The sequence below is a fragment of the Leptonychotes weddellii genome, chromosome 6 (genome assembly GCF_054177405.1).
Source record: "Leptonychotes weddellii isolate Sample4059 chromosome 6, ASM5417740v2, whole genome shotgun sequence".
NCBI classification, from domain to species: domain Eukaryota; kingdom Metazoa; phylum Chordata; class Mammalia; order Carnivora; family Phocidae; genus Leptonychotes; species Leptonychotes weddellii.
In genome coordinates, this window is record NC_138374.1 from 28,702 (window position 1) to 41,517 (window position 12,816).

Here is a 12,816-nt window from a genome sequence, read left to right on the forward strand (position 1 = left end):
TTTTTTTTTAAAGATTTTATTTATTTATTTGAGACAGAGAGAATGAGAGACAGAGAGCATGAGAGGGAGGAGGGTCAGAGGGAGAAGCAGACTCCCTGCCGAGCAGGGAGCCCGATGCGGGACTCGATCCCGGGACTCCAGGATCATGACCTGAGCCGAAGGCAGTCGCTTAACCAACTGAGCCACCCAGGCGCCCATAGGGGATGAGTATTAAAATGCAAATCTGGTCACCTAACTTACCTCTTTTTATGGGCCCCTCACTATTTACACCCTGTGGCGTAGGAAGTGGGAGGTGCTTACCCTGGGGTAGATATAAGCAACCCTTTGGGATATATGGAGGAAATACTAGGATGCCTTTTACATGCTTTTAATTTGTAAAAACAGAAGACAATCTGAGTACCTCACATTTCTTCTTTTGGAGTTCGGTCAAATATTTAACTGCAGAACCACTATAATCAGTTCCTTAAATACCTTTACTGCCTTTATCTCTCCCCACAGCCCAGGAGCAGTCACTTCGACATGGCACTGTTTGTGCTTCCGTTAATGTAGAATGTGTTCGTCTTGCTCTCGTGACTTCTGCTATAGCCTCATATTTGTGAGAACATGGGGTTCACATGGAACAGCTGACATGTTTGGCTCTTCAGTGAAGTGTAACTGGATAGTACAAAGGACAGCTGTTTTCTCCTTTATTACTCTAGTCTATGTTAAACGTGTGTTTAACCTGGTTTATCTAGTGCAGTATTTCAAGTATATCTTTATTTTTTATTTATTTTAAATTTTATTTATTTATTTGAGAGAGAGAATGAGAGAGAGAGAGCACATGAGAGGGGGGAGGGTCAGAGGGAGAAGCAGACTCCCGGCCGAGCAGGGAGCCCGATGCGGGACTCGATCCCGGGACTCCAGGATCATGACCTGAGCCAAAGGCAGTCGCTTAACCAACTGAGCCACCCAGGCGTCCTCAAGTATGTCTTCATACATATGCCTCCATTACCAGATCATACATGCTGAGGAGCAGAATTTTGTCTTTCCATCTCTAGCAACAAGGACAGTTCAAGGTATAAGAGAAACTTTATAATAGTATTTTTAGGAACAAATGAATTAACGCAGAGGTAGGAAATTTCTACTGTGGTATCTCTTTACCCCACAGTACAGAGTACAAACCATGGTGTATTTTGTACAAGACAAAACACACAAAAAAGAATGAACTCTTAGACTCTCTGTTCTGATCCAGGCTGATGCCTTGAATTGAGGCACATGTCATTACAGGAGTTGGTGTCATTTGAGGACGTGGTTGTGAACTTCTCCTGGGAGGAGTGGCAGGACCTGGATGATGCTCAGCAGACCCTGTACAGGGTTGTGATGCTGGAGACGTACAGTAGCCTGGTGTCATTGGGTGAGTGAAAGTGTCCTAGTAAGTGTAAGCAGCTTTTTCTTCATTGGCAAATGTGCAACTGTTTATGAAGTTAAATGCTACTTAGGTTTAAGATTCGAGGCCTGGAAGAGTGTTAGTGTTCACCCTTCTAATCAGAGGTTCACATTGGCCCTTCATTGTACAGTTCTTGCAGCTGTGCTCTTGTCGTTCTTCAAAGGTCCTGAAACTTAAGCTGTTTGTTAAAAGTCCCACTTTATTTCTGATCAACAGGGCACTGCATTACCAAACCTGAGGTGATTGTCAAGTTGGAGCAAGGAGCAGAGCCATGGACTGTAGAGGAAGCCCCAACCCAGAGCCTCCCAGGTCAGTCCGTGCATACTGGGCAGGGGTCTGGGAAGAGGAGAGCACAGCAGATGTTGGCCGTGCTGGGCTGTTTTCTCCAGTGCTTTTCCCAGGTCCAGACCTTAGGACAGTGAGTCTGCATGTGTCAGACTCATGCATTCTTCACTCTCAAAATATGGCTCTCACACACAAATGTCCCCTTCTTTTTTTAATCACCCTCTATTTTCTTAGACTTACCCAAAATCCAATCCCTAGCTGTATCTCTTGGCATTTTTTTTGTTTTTTTTTGTTAATTACTTTCTCTAGATTCTTAATGTTTTCCTTTTGTCCATTTTCAAGGACTGTTTGCTTTAAGGCATTCATACATTTGTTTATTCTTTCAGTATGTTAATTGGAAAATTCTAGGCAGTGGTCATTTTCTTGTGCAGATAACAACAGTAATCAAAAAAATGTCCTTTTTATGGAACTTGAAGTTTCTTGAGAGGGAAAATGAAACAAACATATATGTTAAGTAGTGAAGTAAGAACCCTGAAGTATATTTAATGAGGACAAGAGAGAAAATTGTGGTGTATTATAATTTGAAGGGTTCTGAGAAGGCAGCTTTAGGGCGATTAAGTATTTACATTGGTAGAGCTTAAATTGAGATGACTACTTTCCATTTCCACATGTCATAGATGAGTGCATACAAAATCTAGAGTGGGGGATAGATGTCCATCACCATACTGGAGATGTAAATTGGGAAATTATTAACCCTAAACTGCCAGGATTAGAGGAGGTGGCCTCTGGAATTACTAAGAACATGAGAGAAGAAGTCCTGGTGGAAATCTCGTGAACTACGACATCAGAGATCATGAAACTGAGGAGGACCCAGCAAATTGTTCAGCATGGAAAGAGGTGGTTTGTGACATGGTATGAGAAACTAGAGATTGTGGGTCCAGGGCTAATAGGACGAAGAGTTTCAGGTTGGGGGACTCAAACTTTGGGATTGGAATCTGAAGTTAGCATGTTTACCGTCTCTTGTGGAAATCATTGTTAGAAAAGAAAAAAGAATGAGAAATGTGTGGGACTCCAGTTTCAGTGGAACTCAAAGACAACTGAAACTCTGAAGTGCAAGATAGAAGTCTTCAGAAGCAGTGAATTACCAAGTAGGGATTGTTGTATCATGAAGTGGGGCGAGAATGCCAGGGGTTTTTTTTTTTTTTAATCTAAGTAGGAACGAGAAAGGGTTTTCAATGATGGTGGGCATAGTCTGGGTTGTGGAACCTAAATCTTTTTTTAATTTTTAAAGTTTTTAAATTTTTTTTTATTTGAGAGAGAGTGAGAGCGAAAGCAATCACAGAGGGTGAGGGAAAAGCAGACTCGCCGCTGAGTAGGGGGCCTGATGTAGGGTTCGATCCCAGGACCCCAGGATCATGACCTGAGCTGAAGGCAGATGCCTAACCAACTGAGCCACCCAGGCACCCAACCTAAATCTTTTAGACTAGCAGGGAGGAGTTGCACAAAGCAATGAACCAGAGTTTCCTGTACCTGTTATGGTTGTGAGAAGCCAGGGATGTAGGATTTCATTAGGAATTAGCAGAAAGCTGTCTTTGGCTAGCATGGAGAGGGAGAGAGGATGCCTTTGAGAAACTCCACAGGTGCTCATAGCCAATCCTCAGAGAGGAGTAAAAAAATAAACGTGGGTGCAAATCCTTGTCCTAAGCAATATCCCCACTTAGGTGACAGACAAATGGTCCTCTACTGCATCCTAAAGTAGCCGATCCAGGAGGATCTTGTCATCTTCAAAGCTGAGTGATGAGAAAAGGCCAAGTATAAGAAACTCACAGTTATTAGGAGAGAAAACAGGAAACAGAACAAGAACACAAATGGCAGATGAAAGAATTCAGCCAAAATCCGTGGCTAGGGAAGAGGTGAATATTGTGACCGAATATTTCCTCATGGATCCAAAAAGGAAAAAAGAAACTTAAAAAAGCAAAACTGACAACTAAAACCATGATTTGATGTTAGAGAATCTACTAGTGTAATTTGTTACATCAATTCATTAGAAAGAAAAATCGTATCTTTATCATAATCATACCCATTATTGATTCTTCACAATTCGTATCCTACTGTGATGGAAAGAAACTGCTTCATTCTTACACAAACATTCCATAAGAAATGCTTAGATGTGGTTCACAGATATGGTTACTTTGTCTCATTTTAGATGTCCAGACTGCAGATGACCTGATTGAGACCCACCAGGAGCATCAGAGCAGACGTGTGTGGCAAGTTGGATTTGCCAACAACAAAACGTCAACTAAGGAGAGAACCAACTTGGGAAAACCATTTAATTTGAGTGCAATCCACCTTTCAAACCTGATTATAAATAATGGAAACTGTTCAGGAATGAAGCCAGAGGAGTTTAATGTGTGTCAGAACATGTTTCTCCCTGGTGAGCCTGATGAGATGTATGCTGGAGAGAAGCCTGAGGACCATAATACAACTGGGAAACCCCTCAGGTATGGCGAGCATTGTAGTTTTCATCAGAAGGATCGAATTTTGCAGCCACCTTTTGAATTTGGTGGGCAAGGGAAGGGCTTCAACAAGGAGGCAACCTTCTTTACACATAGCAGTGCTCACATGGGAGAGCCTACCTATACATATGACGAATATCAGAGAGCCTGTGACAAGTCAGCTCTCATTGCCCAAGAGAGAACTCACATAGGGGAGGATCACTGTAGATGTAAGGAATGGGAGAACACCTTTCGTGCAAAACCAACACAGTCGAATCTTCATAGAGCTGATTTCAAGAAGCAACACTGTAAACTTATTCAAAGTGGGGATAATTTCTGCAAGAAATTACACCTCACTCCACTTTCAAGAACTCAGTTAGGAGAGAAAACTTTTGAATGTGATGTATGTGGCAAAACTTTCTACAAAAAGTCTAATCTCAGTAAACATCAGAAAATACACACAGGAGAGAAACCCTATAAATGCAGTGAGTGTGAGAAAACCTTCATCAGTAAAACAGTTCTTACAATACATCAGAGAACTCATACAGGGGAGAAACCCTATGCATGTACCGAATGTGAGAAATCTTTCTGCCATAAGTCACACCTAACTGTTCATCAGAGAACCCACACAGGAGAAAAGCCGTATGAATGTTATGAATGTGGGAAATCCTTCTCTGTGAAAACCAAACTCACTGTACATCTGAGAACACACACAGGAGAGAAACCCTATGAATGTAATGAGTGTAGGAAATCCTTTTACCAGAAGTCAGCCCTCACTGTACATCAAAGGATTCACAATAGAGAGACACATCATGAATGCAATGATTGTGGTAAAACCTTCCATAAGAAGTCAATTCTCATTGCACATCAGAGAACTCACACAGGAGAGAGACCTTATGAATGTAAAGAATGTGGAAAATCCTTTGGCCATCGCCCAGCTCTTACCGTACATCAGAGAACTCACACAAGAGACAAACCTTATAAATGTAACGAATGTGGGAAATCTTTCTGTGTAAAGCCAAAGCTCACTGTGCATCTGAGACTTCACACAGGTGAGAAACCCTATGAATGTAAGGAATGTGGGAAGACTTTCTACCAGAAATCAAAACTCACTGTACACCAGAGAACTCACACAGGTGAGAAACCTTATAAATGTAATGAATGTTGGAAAACCTTTTGTGAGAAGTCAACTCTCAATAGACATCAGAGAACTCACACAGGAGAGAAACCCTATGGATGTAAAGAATGTAGGAAAACTTTCTACCAGAAGTCAGCCCTGACTGTACACCAGAGAACTCACACGGGAGAGAAACCCTATGAGTGTAATGAATGTGGGAAAACCTTCTGTCAGAAATCACACCTCAGCAAACATCAGAGAACTCACACTGGGGAGAAGTCATGTGGGGCAGAGACTGGCTATATGTATACCAAAACTCACTTTCTCTTTGTGTTGGGCACACAGTTAGGCTGCATGTCTCAGCCTCCCTTTACTGTGGGTGGAAGCGTGTAATTGAGCTATGGCCAAGAGATCATGAACACAAATTATGACCATTATTTCCGTGTCTGGCCACAAAAAAACTTACTTGCGTTTGCTGATTTTTCATTCCTTGTGCTCCTGAAGTGCAGATTACCCACAGGTTTGTCTTTGGAGCCTTAGATGGTAACCGTGACTTAAGGCAGAAAGGATTGATTGGGGAGGGCAGAGATCTTCTAAACTCTACTGCAAAAATCTTCACTTGTACTTATCTGAGTGAGAAATATTCACTGTTGAACCCTTCTGTGTGTGACCTATTTACAACACTGTGAGTCCATTATAGCCAGTTTGCTTTATGAATTTGAGATAGGCTTCTCTGAGAAGTTACCAGTCCTTGTGTAGGAGATTCACATAGGAAAGAACCTGAGTTCACCCCCAAGTCAATGGATGGAAAAAAATCAAATCATAGGAAGAAAGAAATTCAATAAATGCAGGAATGCCTTTATTGGCCAGAGACAGCTCATTGAACACTGAGAATAAAGTAAAACCTTATAAATATCTTTAATGTGTACAATGCCCCTAAGATTTGTAGAAGCCCTATTTATCTATTGTGAGGATTTATAGGGCACACTCGAGTCTCAGGGTTAGTAACATCCTTCGTCTGAGATTTACTGAGGCTCCATTTTGCTGATAGTGTCCTGAATGTGATCTTTAGCCAAAAGTCATTTCATACTTTAGAGATCTTTTTTTCCTGCCTGGAGAAGCTGGGAAGGAGGAACAGTTTTATTTTCAAACCTAGGTAGTCCTTGCTCCTTGGTATTTTGTCTAGATTGATCTTTAAGACTGAACAGTTTCTTTTATCTCATCTGTCTCTACCTATACCTTATGGTAAGTGAGTCTACCAGCTATAAGTTTTTTGTTTTTTGTCTCAGCTAGGAACCCACCCTTGGTTGCCTGACTTTGTGATGATGGGGTTATATTTCTCCTTTTCCAGCTGACACATCTTTGGGTTTCCAAGGAAAGAGCCTGGAGGGAGATTGCAAGGCTGAGCAGCAAGGATTTTCTTTCTTCTTCTTTGGCAGATATCCATGTGGTTGTGAGCAGGGGTGGGGGAAGGTTCCAGTCCTGTTTCTCTGGTCCTGTTTCGCTGTCCAGAACTTTAACATGGTGACTCATATTTGAATGTACCTGAAATGCTTCAAACACTTTACCACTAAGCATAAAAGAAGTTACCTTCTATTCCTAGATTTATTTTTTTTACGCAAATAGGTGTTGGATTTTGCCGAAGGCTTTATTCATCTGTTGAAGTAATCATAAATCCCGTTTCTTTATTGTGAACCAGATGAAGCTACAAAATTATTTCTAATCATGGGCTTAGCTGAACTGCTTCCATTGTCATGCAGGGGAATATACCACTTTCCAGAGATACAGGAGTTATTTTGATAAGATGTTACCAGTTCATTTATGTCACAGGTCTGATTAACCCCATCTCAGAAAACTGGGAGGTTGATGCCTAGTGTGTCTAATTTTGCAGGTCATTATTTTTCCGTTCTTCCGTAGAAACAGTGCTCATACTTCAAAAGCACACAATAGTTTTAGGTGAATTGACTCCCAGGATACTGAGGAATTCTAACATACTGTGTTGTAGTGACACATGTCTCGGTTTTGTATTTTGTGCCCACAAGAGCTCAAACTATACTTGGCCTCCAATTATGTTTCTTTTTCTCAGCTAATTGGTGGGGACTGTGGGCAAGGGATTGACTGGCTGAGAACCCCAGCACCTTGCTCCTCATTTTGGGGATTTCTGGGATTCTGTATAGTCCAGGCCTGAATAAGGAATTGAAACAATCACAGCGTGGGTTTGCAGCATGTGCATCCTTCTGCCTGGAGACCCAGAACTGTGTGATAAGTCCTAGAAATGAGCAGAGCGGAGACTATAAGGTTAGGGAAGCACTTTTGAGTGAGTCTCAGAGTCCTGCCGCAGGACTCTGGCTGAGGCCAAGAGGAAATGTGGCCAAGGCTTTACCAAGTCTCGGGGGTCAGGGGTCTTGGGCCAGATAAACCCTTCCACCCCTGCACAAACTCAGCTGAGGCAGTTGTACTGAAATAGTGCTTTTATTTCTTGAAGTTCTTGGAATATGCTGCAGGGCAGGGGGAATCCTCCTTGGCTAGGAGGGCAAAGGGCCTTGCTTGGTGGGCAGCTCTGGGTCTTTCTCCTCGATGACTCCTAGGAGCTTGGGACTGGCCTGTGGGAGGTCAGGGTCTGAGGAGGGAAGTCTCCAAGCATCCCTATGCCCACAGCTCACTGGAACCTGCCCCTTGCCACCCCACCATTGCCAGCCTCTGCACTTTTGTCTTGGTGGTGCCCTGTGAGAACAGACCATCCTCTGAGGACTGTGGTTCCCCTTCCTCACCTTCCTGTACCCTGCTCCTTCCATGAGCTATTCTCTGCTCCCTGCCACCTCATTCCAGGACTCACAGGTTCTCCTGGGCCAGCCCCTTCTTCTTGTTTGCTTGGGGCTTGAGCAGGGATCTGCATCCCAAGCTTTTCCAGCTCCTCCTTAAGCCTGGACAGAAAAGGGTGGGGTAGGAGTGTGTGGGAGGGGAGGGGAGGGGAAGGGACAAGAGGGTGTGAAGAGACCAGGAGATAAGCCAAAAGGGGAGTGGAGATGCCCTCAGCCACCTTCCCCTTGGGTACTGGGGGCAGGGCCTCCATGCCCACCTCTGCCTCTTCTGCTGCAGCTGCTGGCACTTCTGCTGCAGCTGCTCATGGTGATGTGCAGCAGCCTCCAGGAGCTCCTGGGCCTTCCTGTTCTCCTCTTCAAACAGATGCCTGAGGGTAGGGCCATCAGCAGTGGTGGCTCCCTCCCTCCACCCCATTCCCTGTCCCCACCATCCTTATCTTACACTGCAGCTGCGGCCTCCTGGCTGCGCAGAAAGAGCCCCTCAGCAATGGTCGAGCAGCCATCAGCCCCAAATTGGGAACACAGGCGATGCTTCACATCCTCCAGCTTCGCCTCCACAAGCTTCTCTGCAGCAGGAAGGGACAGATGAGCAGGGCAGGGCAGGACAGGACAGGGCAGGGCCTTCCCATTCTCCAGGCCTCACCTTCCTTGAGCAGTTGCTCCTTGCTGCTGTCCAGGGTGCCAATCTCCCGGGCCATCTGCTCTGGCCTCTGAGTAGGTAGAGAGGAGGCCTGTCCATGTGTCCCAGGCTCTCCCTTGCACCTCAGAGAAGCCTACCTGGATCTGGTCTCTACTCAGCATGCCTCACTTCCTACTACTCTGGGTCTCTGGGCGCACAAGGCATGTGCCAGCTTCAGGGCCTTTGTACTGGCCATTTTCTCTCCCCAGGGAACTGTCTCACCCCAGATACCTGTGATGCTGCACTTGAGAGGCTCATGAGGTGGTTCATGAATTTTGCAAGCTTTGAAATCAGGTCTGAGGCAAGTATTTATTATAGGGGATCCTGAAAACATTACAAATCAGAACTGTTCCCTGGAGAATCAGTCACCAGACCTGAACTGCAGCTCCTCTTCCCTTTGTGTGGTGTTCTCACTGAGCTCCTCCATCCTAACATTGATTCTCTCTGCCCCTTTTATTTGGCACCTGGGATCCTTGGTTTCCCACTATCTGCCCTGTGCCGTCACGGCTGCAAACATATCCACGGATCTTCCTTATGGATAACCTCTCCTTGGTTCATCGGGGTTCCTCCTGGCCACTGAAGGGCCAGGGGGGAGCAGCAGGGATGGATGGGCAGGACCAGCAGAAGAGGACGACACTGGGTGGCAGTGACGGTGGTGTGTAGGGACTGAGCTGAGGGCCATCTTGATGTATGACCACCAGGGCTGGCTCAGGAGCTGGGTGTGGCAGGTGAGAGGGAGGAGGCTTGCAGTGTGACCCTGAGCTTTGGGCCTGGGACTTCCAGGGAAGATTTGGAAGGTGGGAGGAATGGCTTTGAGTGACTCACATGGAACTTCCAGAGGTCCTTGTGCTGGCCCATCAGATCCTCCAGCTGTTCCTCAAAATCCAACCTGTGGACCAACCATTCAAGATGAGGGGCCATGGGCTGAGACATTCCTCCTCACCTTGGTCCAGGCCAGGGGTCTTCATGCACAGACCTTGGGAGGCTTGCCCGTGTTCTTTGCTCTGCAGGAAGTACTTTCACCACCTTGACCCTTCAAGATCAGCCCAGCCAGCTCCTCTTCTAATCCCCATCCCCAATATTACCCGCACCCACAACCCATCCCAGCACATCGCCCCCCCTGCCTGGTATTGGACACTGGGCTTTACCTCAGTTGCCTCTGTTTGTTCTTCTCTTCCTCAATCTGGGAGTTCAGGGCAGAAATTCGCTCCTTGCACTCCTGCAGCATGGTCTGCTTCCTGGGAAGAGGCAAGGCAGCTGTCAGTCATATTCTCTGAATGTCTCCCCAGGACAGGGCTGGGGTGGGGCTTCTGCCTTCTCTTGGGGTCTGTTCTGGCTTTGCAGATCAAGGCCCTTCTCTAATAACTTCATGGGGGGGCATGAGCATGTGTACCCTGGAAATACTGTTGTGAAATCAGGAAGATCAACATGGACAGACACAGGTGCACAAGCACACACTAACATATCAGTCTCATCCAAATTTCCCATGTAGTTCTAATGTTGGTGGGCTTGGGGACTCTGGTCACAAAATGAGTTAAATCAAGGTTCAGGAAGTGGAGAGATGGATTCACAAATATTGAGGTGGATGGAAAGATAGTAGATGAATGGAGAGACACTGGGTGCCTTGATGCCTAAATGAAGGGATAAGAGAGTGAACAGAGACCAAGGAGCTGATTTTATGAAGAGTGACAGGCATAAAATAAATAACAGCTGAAAGCATTTGATATTCTAGCAAATGAATGATTATCCCAGTGAGTCAGAGTACCGTTAACAGTACTGCGTACTGTTGGGGCCAAGGTGGGAAGACATGCATCTGGCCTCTCCTTTTTTCAGAGGGAGACACTGTGATCTGTGGGTCCAGGACTGATTTTCCCTCTTTCACCTTTCCACCACTATGAAGGGGAAGGGCAGAGCAAGTCCCAGATGGAAGCTCTTACCTCTGTGCCTCACTTTCCTTCTCCTGGCAGTGGAGCCTGAGGATCCTTAGGGTCTCTGCAGGGAGAGGAGCCAAGGGCCCCGTGAGAACCCATCAAAGCATCAAGATTGGGCATTGATAATAGGGTCAGATCACGTGTGGTCTTGTGGACACCTGATAGCACTTTGTCATTTACTGCAAGTGTGGTGGAAGCCACAGGAGGGATGCAAGCTAAGTCAGGTTCCAAAGGGCTTCAGCTGCTATGGAAAGATTGGCCTCCGCAGGGTGACAAGGGCAAAAGTCTGGAGACAGAGTAGTTGCAGTTACCTTGCTTTTTGTTCAAGATCTCTTTCAGGCGTACTTTCTCTCCACTCACTGGAAAACACAGTAACACATTCAGGCCTCTGTGCATCACTGCACCCTCAGGGAGTGCATTTGCCCCTCACGCACAGGCAGTTTGGGATAGCTCTACCCCAATCCCAGATGTGGACCCCTTGAGTTGAGCCCCCTCCCCTCTTGAGCCCACACTCCCTGTAAGCAGCAAAGGGCCCTGGGGTTGATACAGGGTGACTGTGAAGATCCTGCAGGCGGCCAGTGTGTTTACATGGAGGAGAGAAAAAAAACACATCACATGAAGAAACACAAGCAGTAAGGGGAATGTGATCAGGTGGGGACAGGGTGCTGTCTTTAGATGGGATGACTTGGGGGAGGTTTATCTGAGAAGGGGACATTCAAGGTAAGAGCTGATGAGGATGTGTGGCAATAGGAACCTGTACTACCTGGGGGAAGAACAGCCTATCAAAAACCCTGAGGTGGAAGTATGCTTGGAGAGTACTTTGGGAACACTCCTACCCACAGAGTGGGAGATTGGCAGGACCTGATGTTGGAGAGGGGGTAGGAGCCCTTGGCCACAGCAAAAATGCTAAGTGTCCAGAATATTGAGTTCAGGAAGGTATGACACTGAAGACCTCTGGGTGACCCCCAGCTTGCTTACATGAGTCCATTTCCCTCTGCAGGGCCTCCCAAACAGTCCGGGCCTCTCCCAGCTCCTCACTGGCTTTCTTTTTTGCTGTGCCAAAAAGCAGAACAATGTCAGTGCAGCCTCCAACTGCATTATTCCTTGCAAACAGTGACATTTTTCATTTGTCTTCCAGGAAATCTGGGTTGGGGGACAGATTTTAAAGCAAGAAACCAGGCTTCCAGAACACAAGCCTTTCTTGTTGGGCTCAGTTGATAGCACCACCAGGTTCATGGACACGTGACTATAGCAGTTGCATTTACATGGACCCATCCTTGGTTTTAATGATCTGCTGCTGCTGTCATGAACTACTCAGTAATCTTTTAACAAGGAGCCCTGCAAATCATGTAGCTGGTCCTGGAGCTCACCTTGCTGAACCTCATTAATCCGATTAATCAGGACTTCAACCCTGGGCTCTAGGCTTCCCGCTGCAGGAAGGAAAGGAAGTTGAGTGGAGATGACAGGGCAGGTAGAGGGAGTTGGGGGCCCTACAGGGACTCTCATTCTGGGTAGGGGAGACAAGGAAAAAAATAGAGATACTGAGTCAGGCTGTAGTAATTGTAGCAAGGAATTAAAGAGTGAAGGAGTGGGGCATGCTCTTCAGATATGGGAAGACCTCTTAAGGGCCCCAAATCATGGGGAGGGCAGTTCCTGGGTGGGGTGGGAGGTAGTCAGTGTAAAGGCCTGCCCTGAGGTGGGAATGTGGCTGGAAGGAGGCTGGTAAGCAAGCAGAGAGCAGCAGAGCTAAGGTGGAGGGAAGGGAGGTGAAGGTAAAAACCTGGATTTAACTGAATACAGTTAGGGCCAAATAGGTGGTTAGCAAGGGGGTTTTGGGAAAATTTCTCGCCTTCCATCCCCTCATAATTCAACTTTGAATCATGGCGCTGTATTTTTGCTTCAAAGAATTAAGTTTTAAAAAAAGAGAGAGCAAATGAGTTAATTTCCCAAGGTTGTGAATTGTGAGGCCTGGAACTGAATCCACTTCTGCCTTATCCCAAAGCTCAGGCTATGCCTGTTACAGAGGAGACATGAGACCTTTCTGCAACTTCTTCACCATTT

General features: G+C 46.0%; 2 protein-coding genes across 7 annotated transcripts in view; one reads left to right on the plus strand and one right to left on the minus strand.

The window, feature by feature from the left end:
* Window positions 1-6,912, plus strand: part of LOC102745329 (zinc finger protein 717) — a 21,939-nt gene extending 15,027 nt beyond the window's left edge. For 4 of the 6 annotated variants that reach the window (XM_081823240.1, XM_081823241.1, XM_081823239.1 and 1 more), the window contains 3 exons: window positions 1,267-1,393; window positions 1,643-1,735; window positions 3,918-6,912. In XM_081823240.1, the coding sequence (XP_081679366.1) occupies window positions 1,267-1,393; window positions 1,643-1,735; window positions 3,918-5,716 (2,019 nt within the window). In that variant the 3' untranslated portion in view covers window positions 5,717-6,912. Of the gene's footprint in view, window positions 1-1,231; window positions 1,394-1,642; window positions 1,736-3,917 lie in introns of all 6 variants that reach the window. The other 2 variants (XM_081823243.1, XM_081823242.1) reach the window with 2 other exon arrangements.
* An 876-nt stretch (window positions 6,913-7,788) lies between these two features.
* SYCE1 (synaptonemal complex central element protein 1) lies at window positions 7,789-12,814 on the minus strand. Its single transcript, XM_081823244.1, has 12 exons — window positions 12,793-12,814; window positions 12,126-12,185; window positions 11,734-11,808; window positions 11,067-11,114; window positions 10,762-10,816; window positions 9,973-10,062; window positions 9,650-9,713; window positions 8,789-8,855; window positions 8,588-8,711; window positions 8,403-8,513; window positions 8,160-8,247; window positions 7,789-7,926 (listed from the first exon to the last, which is right to left on the minus strand). Exons 1-12 carry the CDS (start codon window positions 12,812-12,814, stop codon window positions 7,849-7,851), a joined length of 882 nt encoding a protein of 293 aa, XP_081679370.1. The 3' UTR covers window positions 7,789-7,848.
* Between the last annotated feature and the right edge of the window lie 2 nt (window positions 12,815-12,816).

Excerpts from the sequence above, each read along its gene's own strand:
- SYCE1 (XM_081823244.1), bottom strand. The coding sequence starts at position 12,814 with ATGGTGAAGAAGTTGCAGAAAG. Across the intron at positions 10,817-11,066 it reads GATCTTGAACAAAAAGCAAG|AGACCCTAAGGATCCTCAGG; the intron begins GTAACTGCAACT and ends CTCTCCCTGCAG. Across the intron at positions 8,514-8,587 it reads CAGGAGGCCGCAGCTGCAGT|GCATCTGTTTGAAGAGGAGA; the intron begins GTAAGATAAGGA and ends CCCTACCCTCAG.